General features: G+C 28.0%; 1 protein-coding gene across 4 annotated transcripts in view; it reads right to left on the reverse strand.

The window, feature by feature from the left end:
• The window catches only part of LOC148233065 (uncharacterized), a 41,262-nt gene extending 21,799 nt beyond the window's left edge, over positions 1-19,463 (reverse strand). The window contains exons 1-2 of one of the 4 annotated variants that reach the window (XM_088190053.1): positions 19,137-19,463; positions 1,346-1,502 (exon numbers count right to left, since the gene is read on the reverse strand). In XM_088190053.1, coding sequence (XP_088046179.1) covers positions 1,346-1,502; positions 19,137-19,209 — 230 coding nt within the window. In that variant the 5' untranslated portion in view covers positions 19,210-19,463. The remainder of the gene's footprint in view (positions 1-1,345; positions 1,503-19,136) is intronic. The other 3 variants (XM_088190050.1, XM_088190052.1, XM_088190051.1) reach the window with 3 other exon arrangements.
• Between the last annotated feature and the right edge of the window lie 5,008 nt (positions 19,464-24,471).

Consider the following 24,471-nt stretch of genomic DNA (forward strand, 5'->3'; position numbering starts at 1 on the left):
ATCCCCGCCGCACGGCTCCATTTTTAGGAATAATGCCCAGTATTCAATGTGTTAAGAGGAAGTATTTGTTACTCAGAGATTCCAAATTATATATCTTGATTTAATAATGCTGGGAACTAAAGTGTCATGGAGGACACAAATAACTGACTGATCATCAAAATGAAGCACCTTTCACTTATCAAATCAAATATCTTATAAGATTTTTAGTAAACGTCGTTTACGTGTACTTGTTCTCAAAAGTGAAAGTTTTTACCCAGATTATATTAATATTCTAAAGGTTAATGATATCGGAAAATTACATAATATATAATTATTTTACATTAAAGGGCAGAGAGTTAAAGCTCATTTCCATTGATAATCTTAAGACTATATAGAGAAAAAGTGTCCGCAACAGATCGATTGCATCTAAACAATTTTAACCTTCAGGTTTTCAGTAAACTAAATATTGATAAATAGTCTTAAGCTTAATAATTTAAATAATTTATTTTTGTATTTTTTTCATTTACTTTGAAAAACGGTTTTTGTAATTTTCTTTGAGTTATGTTATGTTTTTATTACTTTTAGTCAGTTCTTTTTTTATTTTATTTTTTACATGTAAGCCAGAAAATGTTTATAAACCAGAATTTTGTACTAAATGTATTTTTCCATAATTTTAAATATTGTAATGATCGTTTATATACCGTGTATATACAAAAATATGAAATATTTAATATTAGAACCAATAGTTTTAGATGAAAAATTAAAAATAAAAGATTTCGCAATCAAGGCTTAGTATGAAAAAATAATAGATAGAATTAAACAAATATCTAAATAAAGATATTTAAAAAAGACTGGAAAAACTAATCATTTACATTCACATGTGTATATAATTTCAGAATTACTTTATTTAGTGTATAATAATCTTTGAATATTGCATTATATTTTTTCAGGGCGTCACAAGCCTTAAAAGCCGATTCCCTAAAGGGCAGATTCGACGAAAATTTTGATGAAAACACACACATAGTATGGTATAAAATAGAGAAAAAGTCCTAATAAATAACTTAACAACTTTGCGAACCACCCACGAATATCTTATGTCGTCGATGGTCAGGGGTATTATTAATAGATAAATATTTATTACGAATAACGGCAAGTATTTTTGCGCTCTTTAGACGTTAACCCAAGTGCCTAAAAATAATATATTTTGCTCAATATTAAAAAAATCTAATATGTATTAATAAATATATAAATACTAAAATTACTCATTTTACATATATAATATATTTAAATAATAAAAAAACTATTTTATATCCATATTATAAATTACATTCTTATGAATATATTATTAAGAATACAAAAATCTCACCTTATATCGTCATAGTCCTCGTGATAGTCCAAAGGTAAATCTGCCAGATCTATAAATTTGTAATCTTCCGGCATTATCAGGTGTTTAGAAGCTTTCGCGAAGGTTTTCGTCGGCGTGCCATCGTCGAATAATTCCTGCAGAGCAGGATCGGCATCTGCTAAACGAAAAATACAATATAAGAAGTAACAAATACACACAATTTATAAGAGGAGCAAATTGCTTCTTGGGAAGACGCTAATTCGCAGACGAAGCGTGACCGCGCAGGATATTAAAAAAGTGGACAAACTAAATGGTTTGTTTAAGTCTTTGGCTAAACACGAAACTCACTGTGTGGTCCGGAAAGTTTTTTAATAAGCAAAGATGATCCTGTTTGCAACCTTCTAAATTTGAGATATTTAACCACGTAAATTTGCGAGAGATGTTTCATGTCAGATATATTTATATACAGCCGGAGATAAAATAAACAAAAAAGTTTATGAATAAAAATAGAAGTTGCCGTTCTGGGAATGATAATAAATACATTATATTTAAAAATAGTGCTAGAAAGATAAATTTAGCAATAGATACAATAATAATAGTAAATACAAACTGTTTTAAAGATGAATTATTTAGGTATCATCTCAACAAAAGTTTCTTGCCTTATCACTGATTTTGATTGATATTTATATAATTAGAAATGTTTAGAAATATATGTAAATGATAATACCAACACAATAGAGCAATGTAATAAATCAGCGACTAATACCAGAAAATCTGGGTTCAAATCTCATATGAACCCTAATGTTTTTTTATTTTCTGTCCTTTATGGGAAATCGGAATTACTGATTATTATATAATTAAAATTCCGATCGTAATCACACATTTTTCATAGATTTTCCTATTCTCGCGGAGGAATATCGTAATGAATAATTAAAATTATATTGAACTAAGTCGTAATCTATTGATTGTAAATAAAAAATATTAAATTTGTAAAAAAATCAAAAGTTAAAAAATGCGGTATAAAAGAAAACTAATTCGACACAACATTGCATCAACCTATATTTGTTATGTGCACCCTCACTAATGACAACATAGAAAGTAGGGAGTTAATTCATAGTATTACTAATTAAATGCTGATAATGAAACAAACTATTCGGTATCTATAATTTCGAATTTCCTCTTAATTGAAAAAGTTCAGAAAATGTTCTTGAGATACCTTTATATGAAAATGTTTGGTTATTATCGGTTCTTGTATCCCAGCGCCTTTCTTTTAGAACCTTTGTGATATGATTCACAGAGTTCCCGAAAAAAGGTAAATATCGCTAAGCATTTCCTCAAACTACTGATAGGTACTGTCAACAATAAAATTGTTCTCGATAAATTCCAGTTTAGGTTCCGGAACGTCTTTGAGAATTACGATCGCGTCCTCTTTTGATGGCAGTTAAATCCAGGACGTCCGCACATCCTTTCGCCATCCGGCTCTTTGATACGCTGGCATTGTACATTATTCAATGTCAGCAACGAGGAGCTGGTCCGATTCATATCGTTTAATTACAGTACTTTATGATTATTTTTTCTTACTTTTTAGTGAATTATTTTTAATCCTACTTTTATTTTATTTTTTGTGTATTGTACAATAATAATACTGTGTATTATTTTGCATCCATTGTGACGCATTAAGTACCAGTTAGGTCACGATGCTCTTAATTTAATTTAAATAAATAAATAAAAATATGTTTAATATATAATACTAAAATTGTAGCTACGGACTATTGTTGTAAATAAGCAGCATTTTGAGAAATAAATTTAATACGTATTTAATTATAGATTTTCGCTAATGTCTTAGAAGACCATAACTACGCTAGAGTAAAAAAGTGACCCAGATGGAAAATTGAGCGATTTTATGCTTTTTAATCAAGTAAAAAATCTGATATTTTTTGTTATATGTTAATTAAATATCATATTTAGATTTTATCAAAGTAATCATTGAAAGCACGAGAATTTTTAATTACTATAATGGAAAAGTTATTACCATAACTATGAAATTAAATAATTAAATAATTAATTATACTAAATATATATAATATATAATCTATTTCAATTTTTTACAGATTCAATTAAAAAAAGTAGTATAATTTAAATTTATCTCAGATTCACATATCATTGTTGGAAGGAACTGTGACGTAATATTTCATATCGAAAAAAATGTTGTACAACTTCTAGTATTTTTTAAGTTAAAAATCATATATTATAATATATCCGTAAGAAGAAATGTTGTTCATTTTTTATGAATCGTTGGGTTTTTTAAGAAATCGGATTTAATAAAAATATAATGATAAACAAAAAACATAGATAGCCAAGAAAAATCTTTATGACAGTGATATATTTTTTTTTTATTTTATACAGTTTTCTGGATTGTATTTATTTCCACGTTAGGAAAAATCTTTCTTCACGACCGAACAAGCGTTACTGACTCTACTTTTAACCAAGATTATGCTATTCTAAATAATATTTATTTAAATATACCATCCAATATTGTCAATTTATCCCAAGCAAGAGTTTTGAAATGATTAGCACATTAAAGGCGTTTCATTGATAATGTAACACAATGGTTGAATTAAACTTGTAACTTTAGGTATTAAAAATTTGCAACCATAAGACTGTCGTTCGTTTTCAAAATACTCTCTTACTTCAGGAAACCATCTGGTTTTGAATAAATATTTGAACATCTCTCTATTCATCCATACTTCTTTTTGGTTACAATAATTGACAGGAATAGTTTTTATTTTCATATGATATCTGTACCATATACAAATAAAGAATTTCAATAATTCAAAACGGTTGTTTTTAAATGTTAAAAACTTAAATGTAAAAATAGATTATATACGTATTAATATAAAATCTGTTCAACCAAAAATAAAACGTGCAATAAGCCGAAAAAACCACAATATAAATTATTACGCACAAAAACAAAACAATAACCGTGCGCTCCCAGGGGTTGCGAAAGGATCGTGGGCGAACTTCTATACCTCACGTTTACCACCACTGACCGTGACGTCACACTGCTTAAAAACGAATAAAGATCTTTAGCACTGAGAAACTTTGAGTTTATTAAGATCGAGCTACGTGCGTTTTTATTAATGCTTTCATTAATATTTTTTGCATAATTAAACTATCGACCTACTTTGCTTTCCATTTAATCAACTTTTCGTTCCACTTTTATATAATTTTAGTCATATTTTTAATAGTTTATTTTATGATACGTGTTTTTAAGAGCGTACACGAACATTCAAGGGGGTAAGGTGTCGAATTAATCCCCGCTTTCGCATTTACGCAAAACTTTCCGTTTTATTAAGATAGAGCTACGTGCATTTTCACATGCGTGACGTCATGGGCGGGGTGAAATTTTCGCACATTCTGAGAAATACGACCCGAGCGGTCCGTTTTCATGTGTTGTGATGTGTTATGAAAATCCCTTAAATTCCTAAACTTTTTATCAGCGCAATGCAAGAGAAAAAAATATTTTTTCTGCGAGGTTTGCTGAAAATATAAATATCTATTCTACGCAGTGTATATATAATACAATAAATATAGTAATAATAATATATAACAAGAGAAAATCGTCATAGGAATAAAAAAAATAGGCACAGCTGCTTTAAATGGATAAGAAAATCGAACATTTTTCTAAAAATGCAGTCTTAGACGTTATAAATAATAGATAGTGGTCAAGCCATAACAATGCATATTGCCAATCGAGACTCTAGAAATAAATAATAATTAATAGGCGCTTAACTATTATTACTGACAAGTACTCAAGAGTTAAATAATTGCATGACAAAATTTTGACGCCAGGGGCGTGCCAAAAAAAAGGAACTTCCCATTTAGCCTGATTGGTCAACGTAAATCCGAATGTTGAAGTTTATGAAAGCTGTTTAAAATCAAACATATACAATAGTCAATTTATTTAAAGTATTTTGAAACTTCAGACTAGAATTCGGATTATTCGCTGCTACGAATCGCTACAACTCAAAACTAACTCGGTAAACCAAAACCCTAAAATACTTTAAATCATAAGTCTGAAACCTACAGCCCGCCAGTCTTAATTATTTGTACTGCAGTCTCCATGTGAAGTATCTTATTATTTACTTGCCCGTAGTGTCGAGAACATAATTCTGTTACGTTTCAAATGCGATAATTATTGTATATTAAATAGTTACTAATATGTACACGTATCAACATAGCTACATAGTAGCAATTAGAGTTCAAATAATGCATCAGAAAGAATTTACAATTTTGCTACTAGTTTCTAGATAAAAATATATTTATATGTATCAAAATAATATTGCGCTTTGAAAAATCGTGATCTTTGAAAAATATTCATAGCGTATTTTATGACACCATGAAACAATGTAGCACATTGTTAAACTAATGCTGTTAATATAGTTAGCGCTTTACGCATTAAAAATTTCACTGCTGTGGGTTGTGTGGCACATACTTTTAACTGCCGATATGTACAGAATAGTGCGCTTTAATCCCTATTTTAAGATATTGAAATTAAATAGTATGAACATAAGTTCATACTATTTAATTTCAACCTTTCTTTAATAATAAAGAAAGGTTGCATGAATAAAAATACAGTGAATGAAAATAATTTATGATAAAATAGCAACGAATCTGTTTTGTGGCGTAAAATATCAATATAGGCAATCAAGTATATGTTATATACAATAATTTTGATTAGGCATAAAAGAATAATATGTTTCGGTTTTTCCTTTTTTTTAATCATACTTTTCAATATGTTCAATATGGATAACACAAGTCGTCATAAATATATGCTCAACAATATTCCTATACTTTTATCTAAATCATATTTATGCGGTAGATAAGTTCCACAAAAAAGTCGGGAAAAACTATGTAGTTCAACGTAATAAAATATGTATTATGCAAACAGATTTTGATAAGGCTTTTGATAAATTTTATCATGCCTTTATTCTAAAAAATCGATTAAGGTTTTCATAATACGTGTTTAATAAAAGCTACAGAAATCGTCAAAAAAAATTTGGTACATCGGGAATTCCTCAAGGTTCTATTCTCGGCCCATTAATGTTTCATCAATATGGCCCAATAATGTTTCAAGTGATCTTAATATATTCCTTAAAAAGATTCCATTGAAGATTATAAATTACTTCAATCTTTAATAGATTACAATTTAGCATAAACATATCATTCCAATACATATTCAAGAGCAAAAACACCACTTAAATATGATTATAATATGCGCTGTATCGTACAGAAGTGGTAACCCATGGGTGTCCTATTTCAATAGGACAACAGTTACTATCATCATATAGAAAACATATGCACTAAAGCCTCAAATATGTTGGGATTTATCTTGAAGAGCTCGAAGGAACTGTGTGCCTTGTATATTCACCTAACACGCAGTACTCTCAATCATTATTTTCACTTCTGGTTGAAAAATAATACAACTAACTCTCTTTTAATAGAAAAAGTTGCAATAAATATATTTCAGATACAGAACATAAATAGTATAAGAAAATTTCTACAAAATATGCTGGGTTATGATTCCTTCGAGTCGCATCGACAAGTGTACTTGGGAATGCACTTTTTCAAGCTGCTGATAGGAAATATTTACAATTGAGAGATTATGGAAGAACTTCGTGTTTGTGAGCCACTTAATACATTTTTAACCATCTGATGGACAGTACTGATTTGTTCTCATCTAGGTACTTACAGTTGCCGACGCATTGTGGTCAATGTAAATTGTTATATAATTAAATTTATTTGTTTCTGAGAGTATAGTTTTTATATTTTTTTCTGCTCTAAAATGTTGCGAAACGTACATTTTCTGTTCAAACCCAAATCTGAGTTAATGAAAATTCTAAAAATAAAAATAGTTATTGTTGGTTCAAGTCCAATATACAAACTAAGCCGTACAAACGTACAGACGGATGTTGCATCTCACATATTGCTCAATAGTTTGTCTGCATTTGAATATTACACTGCTTTAAAAATATGAAAGCTATCCTTATCGATATTATTACGGACTTTTGATATGAGTGTTGATCAAAGTGTATTCAAACCGAATTTTGGTCAATAAGAGAGGGCAAAAACAATTATCACTTCTCAGAAGTCAAAAATTCACGTCAAAAGCAATAAAATCGTGACTGCGCTGACACGTTTTTATTGCTTTTGACGAAGATTTTTTACTTCTGAGAAGAGATAATTGTTTTTTGCGCCCTCTTATTGGTAAAAATTCGGTTTAGATATGCTTCATTTGATTCTTACTTATTGTAAGTCGTAATTTTGTTATAAAAGTCTCACTATAAACGCTAGATAATTGAGCGTTTCCACTGCTCGATTTTATTGCTTTTGACGTGGATTTTGGCTAGAAAAATGTATGTCTTTTAATAAAATACAATGAAATTTGATGAAATGGAAATATTAAAAAATGACAAATCCTATTATATAAATTCCTATTAATATATATTAAAATTCACGACAATAAAAAATACATAAAATGTTTTTTTTTCATGGGGGGTCCAGAACCATTATTTTTACAGGGTCCGGTTCGCTTTCGGCAGCCTTGACAGTAACCAATCTTGAAAAATACTCAATACGATACTATTCTCGAAATAATTAAAGATATGCAGACACAAGAGAAACTCTATTAAGTTTAACAGCGAAGTGCAAACATATACAATAAAATTTATTTTCACACAAAATAATAACATACATTTAAACAATACTAAGATGTGGTGAATGGTAAGCAAATAATAAAATATTCAACATACGTATTAGTAATTCGCTTTGTTAAATAGTATTGTTTTTAGACGAGGGAAATTTACCATTATATAATAATATTTATTATTACACATTTATTCATAACGCTGAAGCTTAGTTAGATTAAAATTGTGAAAGCTTCTATAACACAGCAGAAATGATACGCTATCCTTTCGTTTCATTTTAAAGCATTTTTTAAACAATTTTTTGGACGCTTTCTAAGAACATCCGTCAATTTAGCAACCCTTTTGCGCGCCTTTGCCTCTTTGCCTATAATGATCAACAAGGCAAAAGGCTTTATCTCTCCTCCGTACAGAATGTTTTATAAAGAATCCGGATTTAACGACGTTGCGGGGCAAAAGGCGAAGAAACGCGACACTCAGTGTTGTTTGCAGGAAGTCGCCTGAGAATCACAAAGAAGCCAAGAGATCCGCGAAATTATCACTTTAAACAAATACGCGGAGAAGAAAAAGAGAGACCGACACTCTCTGTGCCATAGGGTATAGGAAAACGCGGTTAAGTTATATAACATCCTAATTGATTTTACCATAATTCGAATAATGGCGACGTCATATAGACGAGTCGTTTCAATGTTTAGTAGTTTCGTATAATATAGTTTTATACGTATATATCATGGTATAATTGAGGACATGAAGAATGAGACACGATTTGAGGTTTTTCTTATATTAGCTGTTTGTGGGAGTGTTATTGATGTCTGATGTTTTATATAAAACATTACTGAAATAATCACAATTGATTTTACTGACAAGGCATTGCAAAATCGATAGAGACGATTTGATTTATTTGATTAATAAGGTTTTATATTTGTCTTCTTTTGCAACATAATTGATTACCTCTGATGTTATTTGTTATACTAGATACAACAATGCATTTCATGGACGAAAAAAGTATTATTAAACATATTAATGTAATATATCTTAATCAAATAATAAAACTAGAAAAACACTTCTTAAGAATGTAATAAAAAAATTCGAGAGAATTGCGAAAGAGTTGTTCCTAACAAATAAAAATAGCTTAATTTAAACAGAAAATTAAGACAAATTTACTCCACGATGGTCTGCAAATTGAACCATATACTTTTTATATAACCTCATATATTCAACGAAATAGTAATAATATAATATGTAAGAATTATTTTTTAAATATTATACGGTTCTTATGAAATATATATATATATATAATATATAATTAAAACATAATGGTATGTGTATAATAAAAATATATAGTAGTAAGAAAAATAAATGTGTTTAGATAAATTTTAAAGAAAAAGCCTATCTACGTTAGATTTTAAACAAAAGTGATATTCAATGTAAAAAATAAGATATTTTTTTACTATTTTAAAGCAGTAATATATTTTTAAGACTATGATTAACAAATTAATTTATGAATTTATTTTGTAAATTACTTACCACAATTAGCGCTGCGTAAGAAAAATTACGTAACTATTGTATAAAACAAAAGAATAAAAATATACATATTAACAAAAACTAACAAAAAAATAACAGTACACTTAATTTTTAAATATATAAAATCAATAAAAGTAAATGTGAAATGTACTTTTTTAGATAAAACATTAACGTTATATAAAATTGGATGTTATAATTTTAAAGTCCTAATAATAACAAAATGACGTATCAGTAGCACAGTGGCGTAACTAAAATAATTCTGACTTAATAGTCATAGTACTAGTGTTTTAGCGAAAACTTTAGCTGCTTTATTTATTTATATATAATACTATTTTATTTTAATTATATTTTTTTTTTGAAGAACTTCTGCCTTAAGTTAATATAATACAATAAAAGCTTGCACGATCTATTTCTAAAACTTAGTTGAAGTTCTCTATTTGGGATAATATACATGTTTGCCAACATAATAAAAATCTCATCAAAAGAGTTAAATAAATCACCTTTTCAATTCAATTATTGTGCAATTTATTATTAACGACATTTGTGCATTCTCCTATCAAATATCAATCTGTCATCTATTGCAATAGGTAAACCTTATTCTTGATTGGTCGCCTAGTTGTTTGCGTTTTAAGCGTTTACAAAAGCGCACTTGAGTCTCGCTACCTCGGTAACAAATATGAATTAGAAACTACGGCAAAACCTCTCATTGAAAATTTATGACTTTTGTCGAACGCTCAACAGTTGGTCCCTGGGGATGGCCTGGTAATTTTATTTCTACATTTTTTAGCACATAAAATACCATCTCGCGCAAATATGGATACATCATATTAATGGCAAAAAGGGGGTGAAGGGCAATTTGACGCTTGCGAATTTTCATATATAGCAACACTCATAACTCCGCGGTGGGGTTATTGGTGTCGTAAATATTTTTTCCGTTTCGCTTGAAAGAATTTACGCATGAAGTAATATAATAACGGACGATCGTTTTTTGATTTATAGATTTCGATATTAAAGCGTCTTTGAGTCCTGCGAATGCGCTTTCAGAATTAATAACGCTTTGATTTATTCGCAAATGAAAATTTAATTGCTCCACCATATTGAAAAGGTTTTTTTATAGTTTGTCGGTTTGAAAAAATACAGTTACAATTCAAAACATTAATTTTTACGATTGTAAATGTTTTTATGTTGCACAGAGTTGCAAGTTGTAGCTCATATATAAATCGTTTGTGACATCTGTGTAGAGTTTCTGGAAAAGAGCGTCACATGTTATTTGTGACTCAAAGCGTAGCTCCTTCTTGTCATAGTGCTACTCAATATTGCATTATTTTAGTCAGAAAAAATATCAATGCGATCTTTATATTGTGTACTGGGAAAAGATTCAGCTGCAGAAAAATTACAATTTACACAAAGGATAAAACTTGAAACAACATTTATGCCATTTTCTATATAAAGTTTTAAAAACGAACTTAGGATAAAGAAAAGGATTGGGGAAGAAATTATTAAAGCAAACAGGGAAAATGTTTTTACAATAGTCATAGCCATATCGACTAATAACCGGCAAATAAGCAGTCGCATAAAAAACAATGATAAAAAATACTTTGTAATTGCTGAAATTTCAAAAAATACTCATTTTTCGATTTACTATTTTGCAATCGTGGTCTTTTTTAATGGCTGGTATTGAATTAGAATTATAGAGTACGGCACAACGAAAATAAAGTCTGCATCAAGAGCAGTTGACAGTCTTTTCGGCAGCAGGAATAATTAAAATGACTCTTGATCGTTAAAAAGAACAAACTTTGGATGATGATTTATTATAATGGACTCGAAGGACCAGAACGAATTGATTTACTTCAGTTCATTACAAAGCGTCTTATGGGCTCTTTCATTATATTTATACACGAATCGTAGAGAAAATTGTCAATGGCAGTTTTATTACATTTTGCATATTTCAAACAAGATAAAAATAATAAACGTTTATTTAAAAGACGAGATTAAGTTTGCCGACAAGCAAATTTTACGGCGTAAATCCCCCATACATTTTTGCAATTTTCTGATTTCCTCTTGGAGTAGTTGACAAAATCATTATTTTTTTATATTAAAATATTTTGACCTCTATTAAATGCTTCCAAGAATACAGCATATTTTCAAGTATCTGGCACGGACCCATACTTTTTATGCAGTAATATAAAAAATGCAACACTTAACAATATTCATACAATTTTAATTTTTAATGAAATGTTTTATTTTTCGAAAAATGAGATTAATGGATTTACCCAAATACTTTATTTTTTATACTATTTTATTGATTAGAGTTCGATGGTGCTGTGATACTTGTATAATTACAAATTGTTTGTTTTAATAAACATATATGTTACGATTCTTGTTTATTTTTTATTGTTTTGTCTTATGTATTATTTTTTTATGAAACAGACGCATTAGCCTCAAAGTTTTTAAATGAGTCAGAAAAAAATCAGATTAACAGTTGTAAAATCTGTGAATAAATCGTAGATATATGCTAATAATTGTCAGGACCACTCGTAATTGTTACAATAATAATTTTATTGTATAGAAGATTTATTGACTTGTATCCCTTGGATCTTATAAGAAACGATATTTTCGACATCTCTTTGGGGGTAAATTACTACTACACCCTATTTGCGTTAACACAGTCAGTTTGAAAAATATAAATTTCATCATTATTCATAATTGAGAAAGAGTTTGGGTACGGATATACGTTCGATATACTTATCATTAATCCTGTTTATATTTTGAACAAATTAAAATCGTTAATATATTTATTATATTTATCAACTATCGTGTGTTTTATAGCTAATATTTGAGGCGTTAACATAAATTTGCCATCTCTTTCTCAATTATGAATAATGATGAAATGTATAGCTCTCGAACTGACTGTGTTATCACAAATAAATCGGTGTCTAACGTCAAAAGAACTAGTGTTTTTTTCATATTTTTATTGTATCTGGAAGAGCAAAATTAGTGATTAAATAAATATAATTCCAAGCGATTGTCAAAAATTTGGTTTTACTAAATTTTACTGAATTCACTGATGAATGTTTTAATGATTAATTAAAATCAAACTAGGTCGTACATATAAAGTATTAAAAAATATGTAATACAAACTACAGAATATCATTTAAAAAAAAATCAAGCAAATAATATTTTGTATCTAAGCGAACATCCAATTAACGGTGTCAATTAACAGTTTCAAACCACTTGCTGTGAAACTAGAATCTTTGTTATTTTCTAATACATATATTAATATACTTTTTGTTCCATTCTAAATTGTATTAATGTTTAATCTGTTTATTTAATTTTAAACTCTGGAATATTGTAAATCGAAAACGCTCCGATTATTATTGAATTCGAGGGACACTATTGATTCCGTGACACTTCAGATATTGAATTACTAATTTCGATGCTAAGATATATGTCAAAATGTATAATAAAAACATTAAATATGTTCTTCATTATTACCGTTATAATAAAACTTTTATTTTGAAGCCCAGATTAGCGTAGAACTATGTTGGTTTGCTGTTTCGCTGTTTCTATTTTAAGCTGAGTTTAAGCATCTTAAGAAATCATATAAGAATCAGCATCGTATTTCGTATATTTTTAAATATTATTAATATATATATAAAATAACCATAAAAATATTCTTTATCTAAAATGTGTCTCTGAGTCTTTGAATAGAACAGTGAAATTAATTTATATATAAGCGGTTTTATTAACTGTCAAGTTGTAGTAAGGAGTCGTAGTACGATGTTGCAATTAGTTCAAGAAATAAAATATAAAAGATGCAAATATTGATTATATATATATAATATTATAATTAATAAAAAACGAGTATTTCAAAGCTTTGAGATTGATTTATGTAGCATCATTACGCATGAAAATGGTTTCGGTCATTACTTATTCACCGCTCGTAGATTGTTTACCAGTCGAGATTTGATTAAAGGATAGCTCCGTTATATCTGACAAAATGGAGGTATTGAAAGGCGAATTAACTACGTCAATTTCGACGGGTCTTTATCAAAACTCTACTAACAATGAAAACTTTATTGAACCCTGGGTGTTGGATAGATGCTGAATAATTTGCTATATAATTCCTTCGTAAAAGTGGCGTTGTGTGTTACTTTTCTGACTTTTCTTTTTATCTAGTTTTTAGTATATATAAGAGAAACTTTGTACGTTGATAAGATCTTGTCTATAACTACTAGAATATATTAGCAGGAGATTATTTTTTTTTGAATTTGCTATTTCACAATTTAAAAACACATTTACAATAGTTTAACATATATTTAATTCATTCCACATTACAACTTCATTCATACAAATTTTAAATAAAAAAAAAACATAAAAAGGATAATTATAATGCGTTGTAAATTTTTCGCATTCCCTCCATATGTTAACTTTAAAGCGTTTGAAATTTCTATATTTAGCCTTAACAACGAAATTGTTACATAATAATTCGTTTATATATATGTAACATTAAAAATAATATTATTTAGAATCAATCATTTAAAAGCAAAATATAATACCTAATAAAAAAATATTAATTCTTAGCTTTGCTATATTTCATGTATTGATTATTTTGAGCTTTTAGCTTATGCCAATTTTAACAGCTAGCCGCCGCCATTTTATGATCCTGTATCATTGATCTATTTAATCCATTTTATTTTTTATTTGTAATAATTTGTAGATAGCCCCCGCATTTGATAATCATTAACCACATATAAAAAAATATTACATATAATCTAAAGAGCAATCAATTAGTGAAACGAGTATATAATTTATGAAACGTAATGTGCAAAAATTTTATTTATAAAACTGATTTATGTAAAATTTAATATAATTAATGAAACGCCCAGATTAATTATTAAATTAGTATGCGTGAAAGCATGCGTTTAGTGATATTATCATAGAACAGCAAACTTTAATATAATACATATTTAATTTATGTATGCATATATAATAATACTATTATGGTAATAAAATTGACATTTTTAAATTAGTAAAAAAGTTTTTATTCTCCACTTTGAAAAGAAAATTATCTATTAAAATTCAACCACGAGTAAACACGTTTTAAATGAAACGCGAACGATGTTTTCACATTTGACATTTTTGCAGTCTATTACGAAGCTCCTGTGAGGAATTATAAAAGAGGTAGGGCAATTAGTGTAAATAAACCTACAAAATTGAAACCATTCTGTTGTGTTGACATTCGCTTTATACAAGTCAAATAAAATCAGAAGAACTCGCAAAACCCTGGAACTAAGTGCTTTGATGAATGAGTTTTGACATTTGACGCTTTCATCCAATTGCCTCTGGGTGTAAAATAAGATTTACAACTTTATATTTTGAGTCGCAATTGAATGATATTTGTTGGGTTTTTCATCTGACCAACAGGTGATTTACTTTATAACAGTCACAATCAGATAATAATAAGTGTATTAGCAAATTAATACAGCTTGGTTGTGAAATATTCAATAGATAATCGTTCATATTCAATTGCAGGCATATAACATTCAAACTAATTACAGACATTGCTCATGCATGCAACTCAAACGGCTCCTATCAAAACTATTAATTAAGATATTTGATCTTATATGATTATATATTATATTAAACTTCATGACAATCTAATAAAATTGAATAACGTCTTGTCATTCTTGTCCATAAAATGCCCCATAGAAGAACATAACGTGGGTGTAAAGATTTTGACATAACCTAACAATAAGCACAGTTTTTGTATGTAAGGGATGTTTTTTGTGGTAATATGGTAAATGTACGAGAAAATTATACTACCATAACAGTGATAAAAACATCTCATCGGGGTTGGGAGTATAATTTGGAATATTACATCCACAATTCGATCAAATTGTTATTTTTATGTACACATATGGACTGCGTTCGAATAATAATTATTATATTATGCAAAAATAATAATAATCATATAAAAAGAGAATTACCTATAAAGAAATATACTTACTATTTACTAATGTATCAATTTAAATAAGCATTTTCTTTTCAGTTCAATCTGTACATTAAAATACATATTATTCACCCTTCTAGGTCGTTATTTAATTAAAAACAGCGATTAACTTTCTATGAATATTTGCATTTTAATATATTTGACTGTTATCTTTCTCGAATTGGATGGATATTATTGTACAAACAAGAAATCGGGATTAAATATATATTTATATTAGAAATTGCTTTATATTTTTTAATTACTTAATATTCATTTACATTAACATGTAGTTCTCAAATTATTATATATAATGGTTAATTTCATACATTCGTATATATTTAATGAAAAACTTTCAACCTTTTTTTTAATATTATAATTTTAATGGTATTGTGTCAAAGTAAGATATTCAATATATGTTTTTGGTATTCAGTAAAAGTTTATCAAGCGATTAACCATATTATGCGGTTATTATGAAAGTGCAATAAGTACATATTTTGCTTAAATTTATATTGAAAAATATTTTAATATTGTATCAAAAAAATAAACATTATAATTTTCACGATAATATTTTCTGTATGGGCATAATTTTACGACTACTGAATAAAATAATAGTTATTAATACCATAAATAATTTTTACTTTCATAATAAGCGAATTATCTCGTGATTGACTTAAACAATTAAAGAAGATAAACAATATAAAAATATATGTATTATTAGATTACAGTATGATGTATTTATTTACAGAACTTTAATACGTAACTTTTTTGCTATTTTCTGATTTTTTAAGTTTAATTTTTAATGGATTACTGTGATGTACACTAATATTAAAAAATTAAATTAAAATTAATATTAAAATATATTAAAAAAATATTGACTTTTTTGCACAAAACTAAACATTAATATATATGCAGTAATTAAAATATATTAAATTTGCTCAGAAAGATATGACATGTTCCTCTTACAAGATTTACAATTATTCAATTTTATTTAATACTAAAATTTAAGACGAAAAATACAATAAATTACTTTTTTACTTTTGTAACAAACGGCACATAGTTATTTATTTAAATTATATTACAATCATCGTGGCCTAACAAGTTACCCTTAAGTGTTACGATATAATATTATCAAAATACACAAAAATATAATACAAGTAAGATTAAAAAAATACTCAAAAAATAATATATAGTAAAAAAAATATATATAAAATATTAAAATTGAATGATACGAACTGGACCAGCTCCTCGTATCTGATATTGAATAAATCATTGTGCAATTCCAGCGTATAAAGGAGCCGGATGGTGATAGCCATAGGCGAGTCAGATAGTACGGAGGTTCTGGCTCTAATGGGCATCATAAGAGGACGCGATCGTGATTCTCGTTCAGGAACCCAAAACTGGAATTCCTCGAGAATAGTTTACTTGTCGACAGCAACCTTTAGTAGTTTGAAGAAATGCTTAGCGACATACAACTTCAAATCATATCTCAACGCTCTTAAAAAGGCGCTGATAACCAAATATCCTCATATAAAGGTATATCAAAAGACGGAATATTAGGTTAATATATGTTATGTTATAAGAAAAATAAACATTTGGCAAATATACATTATATAAAAATATCCTGTATATATTAGGTCAATTATGTTTTATAATTAAATATATGCGCATAAGAAATGGCTTTATTAAATCGGATGTAAAATATTTGTATACAAAACTTGTAAATAATCCTTATTCTTAGTATGTGTGTAATGTACAAATAAATTGATTTTACTGATCGTTTGTCAAAAAGTTATTGCCCATTTATAATTATTAAATTAGCATGTATATATTTGTATTTGTAATAAAATTGAGCATTTATTTATTAAAAAATAGCTATTTAATTTGTATGAAAATTAATATGAGGATAAATTATTATAAATATCATGTTACTTTTTAACTAAACATTTTTTTAAATATATATACATATGTATAATTGTTTATGGTTTTAGGTCTTACTAATTATAAAAATCGTTTGGGCAATTAGCAGTAAAGGCTACATTTTATAAAGCTTTCTAATCAACGGCGCCCCGATTTTCTTTAGATTGATTTATCTCATCTCAGATGTACTAAAACGAGGGGCGCCAAAAATTGATAATTAGTGAGTGGACATTTTTTGCATAAAATTAAAGACAATTAGCAATCTTAAAGCGTCATTCGAGCTACCTTTGAGAGGTATTTTTTTTCCCTGAATTTTGATCTTATTAATGAAACTCGAGTTTTTCATCAGACGATCCTAATAATGTCATTAAGATCGGATTTAACTAAAAGAGGGGATGAGAAAAAATTATCGAAAATTTATGCAAGTACATACATATAAATTATCTCGTCGAAATGTCAAGGAATATACAATATGTATAATATAAAATTTGTATAAGAATGGAATTTTATGATGATTTTATTTTGATCGCGTGTGTAAATAAAATATTTTAAGACGATCGGATATATTATTAAATACATACAATCTGCTTTATACAAATAATATGTTTTTATACTAATTCCTATTTAAAATGAGTAATATTTAATTTATATTAAAGATTAAAAATAAGTAAATAGCTTTTATATGATAATTATTTATTATATTAATATATTTTCCTTAAATTATAAAGAGTAACATCATGACTTTAAATTTTGTTAAGATTAACTTATTTAAAAAAATAATATCAGATTATTTATTGATAGTTTCTTAAAAAAATATTATAATTTATATATTTAGTTCATGTGTATATAACTCATAACAATAACAGCATTATTTAAATTAATATTAAAATTATTTAAATTAATAATAAAATATGAAAAAACCATGAAAAATATAATAATTATAATATACATTTATTTTTTGTAACTGTATGCGATTTATAAATACAGTGCTATAAAGTTATGAAAAGGTTAACACTAGATTTATGTGTCGCTAAGTTTATTATAATCACTTTGATATTTTTTTATTATATTTCAAGTATTTTTTATAGATTTTGATATTTTAAAAAATTAATACAAAAGGTCAAAAATGTATATTTAAATTACAAAATCATCTTTATACGAAAAAACAGTTATTTTAAGAATAATAATAAAAATTTAGTATTATATCAAATAAATATTTTGACACCAATCTATAAAAAAATCATTAAAATTCATCAAATTAACTATATTATGAATTTAAAAAAATCTCTTTACAAGGCTCAGAAGGTTTTTTTTTTTATTTAATTATATATGTTGTAAAAAAATCAATTGTAAAAAATATTTAATTTTATTTAATATTTTTTATCATATATATGCAATATTTATAACATTTCAGTTATTTTTTATATGTATCATATTATATTGTATAATATTTATATCACACATTATTTGAACAACATTAGCTTTAAAATGCATGTAAAGATTTTAATCTAACTTTACTTTAAAAATCATAAGAATCGATAAAAATTATTTGTTATTTAGATGTTATTTATATAAAAATCAAACCAGTGAGTGGTTCTTATTTTTTTGTTTTAAAATAATTTAAGTAGAAATTTGGTCAAAATCGGACCAGTGGCATTAAACTGTTTTCACTTACCAGAAATGATGAGCGGCGATGCGGCCAAGAGCACCGGCGCCAGCAGCACGAGCAAGGGCACCCGGGCACGCATGTCCTCTGCACACTGAACTGGCACGCGCGTGCAACTCGTCGGTCCCTCTACCGGTGTTCAACCCGTTGGCGTCCAATGCACCACTGTGGCCGCGCACTTCCCGCCCTTGCCTTATAACGGACGCGCCGCCCACCGAAAGCCGCCCACTCGGGCACCCCCGTCGCCACCTTTTGCAGCGGCGGACTCAACAGGTGCTTTTCAGCGGAAAAGATGCTTGTGGAGTCGCAACGGTGCTACGTGGAATTGAAGGGGTTAAATGAAACCATTTCTATAAGAAAATTAAAAAATGTGGATTAAACTAAATGCATCGTTTACACTTGCCAAGTATAACTCATGTATTGTGTATCATGACTAGAAATGATTCCCCAATGCGTCATGCTTGTCCATACATCAACACACAAACTGTGTAAAATAGGAAAGATAAATAAATAAATCATCCTAATTGCACTATTTAAACTCCTCGTAGCAATCGCTGAAAACATCATTGCTATTTACAAGCTAGCTTTATTCACTTCTGGCCGTAATGATCAAGAATAAAGGATGTAATCGCAACTCTATGATTGTCGACATCACTTTATTAACAACTACATTGAATTATATTTTAACGCTCTTAACAAAAAGGCGTTAGGACACAAATATCGATACGATCCATATTTCTCTGAATTCAGTCCATCAACAAGTATTTTCCAGACAACGAAAGCATTTCTGATTAAAAACAGAATTTAAATCAATTTAAAGTAAATTACGCAATTTGGCAAAGTTGAAAAGGTGCTGGCTGTCGATAGACAACTTTCACAGCAATTCGTGTATAACATATTCGTAAAGGCAGTGAATCAGCATTTGTGAGAATACTTTCAATGTATCAATTTATAATGAATATTTTAAATCCTCAATTGTGGTGTGTAAGTCGTTGATAAAGAGAAGAAAAAGCAAGTGACCCAAATTAGGTCCCTATGGTACTTCATAATAAGCAAAATACGCATCGAAGCACAAAAATATTTTGAGTTCTCAAAATATTAATTAAGAGAAGAAAGAGCATTGGATGCATATTAAAACTCATTAGAATTAAATAAATACACGTAAATTACGCTATAAAAGTTTCCAAAAACCTTGGAGAAATACAAGTTACTTAATTTCCATACACATACTTGACAAATATTGTCGAACGCTTGTAGTACTCGGCCGAGTAAAATGGCTAGTTGAATTGGCATTGAGTGGCTCGGCCCAGTGAGAAATAAGTAGGCTAATCTGAAAAGTATAAAGGTAAATCAAGAACTATTAAAACTATTGTATTTCTACTATTAACTATTTTTAAATTATACGAGTGCTACAATTAAAATAATTTACCAAAAAAAGTTATTTTATTTAAACAAATAACGTCGAATACTTAGGAACGCAGTGAAAAATTATGTAATTTTTTGCAATGCCTGATATTGTAAAAAAAAACAATAAATTATTTGATTATTTTATTTTATTGAGATTATTAATAAATCCAGATGCAGCAACAGGCGCAACATTTTTAATTATAAGAATGCACTATTGATAAAAAAAAACTGGCCTAAAAACTGCAATTATTGATTGTAAATAATACAAAATATGTCACCGATTTACAAAAATTTAATTTAAATATTAAATAATAATCATGACATATTTGTTTGTTTAACAAGCAATTAGTTATTATACATGTATCACAGAGCCATTAATCTATTTAATCGATAAAATAGTTGAGAAAATTGTCAAAATATTTTAAATTGTATATTTTTGTTATATTCTAATAAAATCTTTAGTCAAATTATATTATATAGTATAGTGTGGAATAACATTTAAATAGCTACCATTTTTTACTTAAGCAACTGATTTACCAACTGTCAGGATTACCTAGTAAACTAAAAAACATAGGTACATTTTAATTGAACTTAAAGTACGTTTACTTACAAAAATATTTTCGATCCATCTAATGATAGTGCGTATGACGTTTAAGAAGCACCGTATAATAAAAGCAAAAGACGAAGTCTATAATTAATGTTAATATATAAATATATACACATGTATAAACTGTTCTTTTAAACTAAAAACAAATGTAATACATAGGTTAACATATCTTTAATGTATGATTTTTTTATATGTTACCCGACGCTTTTATCATACAAGATTTACATCGTTAAATTTATGAGAAATCAGTCGCTATGACGTCACAAAAAAAACATTGCATGCGTTATTCATAACACAAATTCCCCAACAGGCTGTTTGGTACTTTTCTTTTCAGAATCGAAAACTGAGACAAGTCACGTTCGAGCGATATCAAGATTGAATATCGTGGCAAAAGGCACAAAGGCCGTCTATGGACCTATGATAGCGCTAGGGTTCGCAACTTTCCGGAGTCTATACACTACCCCACAAATCCATCAGCCCGTTGCATAGCGACATAAAACAAACAAATGATTCAATAAAACAATATATTTATATACTACTATCGCAAACATGTTTTCGAAATAAATATATATTTATAAATCAACGAATTTCTTTTATTTATATTAAGGTATTTAAAAAAAAATGTGAAAATATAATATTTTTTGATTTAAGCAAAATGCCACCGTAGCCGGTAAAAATCAAGGCAAGTTATTTGATAAGCAGACCGAAGATTTTATAAGATAAAGTTGTTATAAGATAACATCCGTAATATTTCAACGTCAATATTGTAGATGTTAAATATACATATTTTTTATTATTTAATTTTTTATAGAATTATATTTTTTTGAATATTAAGGGTTAAAGAATTACTTTCAAATAATTTTATTTCTGCGATCTCAAAATGTGTATTGTCATTCAATGACGAGAGATATCTACTGATCTGTCCCTATCTACCATTAACATTCTCGCGAAAAAATTGGTTTTAATTAGTAGATTTACATAGGTTTTTTAACAGCTACTATTATAGTATGAAAAAGATTTTTTTTATTTAACATATTCCGCAAAAGTTTTCTAAAAAGTTGGCAGCCCTACATATCACAGGTGCGCCATACATTTTCTAATCACATACCGCGCACATCAGACGCTCGACAGACACAAAGTGCGTTCGGCTAAATTAAATATTCATACACGACAGTGATCTGAGCTCTCAGAAAATATCTGTTTTATAATTTAATATATTACAGAGAAGCAATTCACAAAGTTATGGGTCGCTACTTGAGATTTGTTTGGTATTGCAAATTCTTGAAATGTAACAAAAGTTGAGTCAGATAGTATATATGCTAGAATCTTTGGTTATTATTATTATTATTTTTAGATATTTGCATACAAGATGTAGTTAAAAGTAGGAATATAAGTTTTCTAAGACCATTACTATATATTTTAATTATTTAAACGATATTTATCACTAAGATTAGGAAAATCTAAGAAAACCTAACATACAAGTATCTAATAATCATATAGGATTCGTCATAGGGATTCATATAGGATTCGAAACCAAGTTTTTCCAGTATTAGTTATTGTCATCGAAATTATTAGTGACATATTTAAACTTAAAAATTGTTGTTAATAGTTAATTAAAATTTGAATAATAAAATGTGGCATTATGGCAGCCCCGTTCTTAGACGTCATCCGTGAAATGTCAAATCCATAAACAAAATGGCTCGCGATTAGTGATGTTCCAATAATCGATCGCCTCAGTAGGGATGTTCCATCGTTGATCATACCAATTTAATAGCTCTTTCTGCGAAATACACAAGCGTATATCATACACTGTATTATAATATAAAAAATATACTACGTCACCGCTGTCAAGAGACTCTAAAGTGTCATTCGCTCCATTTATGACCCAATAACGCGATGAGTACCAATTGGGCTGAAGGCTTTTTCGAACAAGCCGCCACTCCGGAAAACCGCTTCCGATTCCTAGAATCCGGAATGTAAGAAACGTGGGCGAATACTTAACTACTCACCGATTAGCACATCGCGATTAATGCATTTTTGACAAAAACCGCAAGTCTTTCCTAGTTGACTTTTGGTATTTGCTTAAGGAGAATTATTGATTTTGTGGTTTATGTATTATTATAGTTGATATAAAAATAGCACGATGGCCACATGTTATGTATTTTTATCTAAATATATTACAAGCTACAATAGGTATGATTTTTGCCAAGCAGATATTAATAGTACAAACAACCTAATAATATGACAAAAAGAATACGGAATTTTTTTAATCGAATTTTATTTTGATATATCTCGGAGTTCCCAGGATTAAATTAGAATTAACTAAAGTTATTATTTACTTCTGCTTTAAGCACGTAACTTGTTTTTTTATATATTCATATCGCATAGTTAGCAAATTAGGCTTTCTAGCTGTAATTCCATCACCTCTTCATTTGGATCCAATATTTTGATGTCTCGTATATTATGAATAGAGTATCTGTGATCAAGGGCGCCGAGAGCGAAAACAATGATTACGACTTCATGACAATAATGGCATTTTATATATTTTTTAACATCGTAGTATAATTTCTTAAATAAGCAATGATAGGTACGAGCTAATCATTTCTATGCTACAAATAAATATAAAAACTAGCCACCGTTGCGATATTTTTCTGAAATCATATTTTATGCGAAATATTTTGATGGGTTATAAAAAATTATTAAAAATATTTACTTGATAATTAGTCGTGATTTTTTTGCTGCTCAGTGTTGCCATATAGTAAATTTTCAGTCCAGGTCAAAAGCAATACAATCGTGCCATCGCTTTTTAAAAAAATTACGAATGAGAATCAAATAAAGTTCATTTCTTATTGACCAAAATTTGGTTTGAATATACATTGATTAGCCCTCTTATATTAAAAGTTCATAGTGGGTGGTTATAATATTTTTAAAACACAGTGAAATATCGAAAGTTCTAAAACTATAATTAGCTTTAGAACTTGCATAAGGTTAGGTTTGGGTTTGAACAGCAAATGGACGTTTCGCAGCTGTCAAATTAAATTTTTCTTGAATAGATTTTATTTTAGGAATATCCACATGAAACTGAATGTATTATTTATTTATTTTGCTGCATTAAATCAAGTTGTTGAATTACCGATAATACAACTTATAAAAACAATAAATTTATATAATTCAGCTGGTGCTGTTGTTGATTCTCTTCCTTATTATTTACTTATAATTCAGATCGATCATCACAAATTGGGTTTTTCTACATTTTATTAATCTCACAGAGGAATATCATACTGAAAATCGAGCTAATAGGTACATAATAGGCAATAAAAATGATTTAAT

The sequence above is a fragment of the Plectrocnemia conspersa genome, unplaced genomic scaffold, assembly GCF_051122295.1.
Source record: "Plectrocnemia conspersa isolate PC_06_02 unplaced genomic scaffold, ASM5112229v1 ptg000008l, whole genome shotgun sequence".
NCBI classification, from domain to species: domain Eukaryota; kingdom Metazoa; phylum Arthropoda; class Insecta; order Trichoptera; family Polycentropodidae; genus Plectrocnemia; species Plectrocnemia conspersa.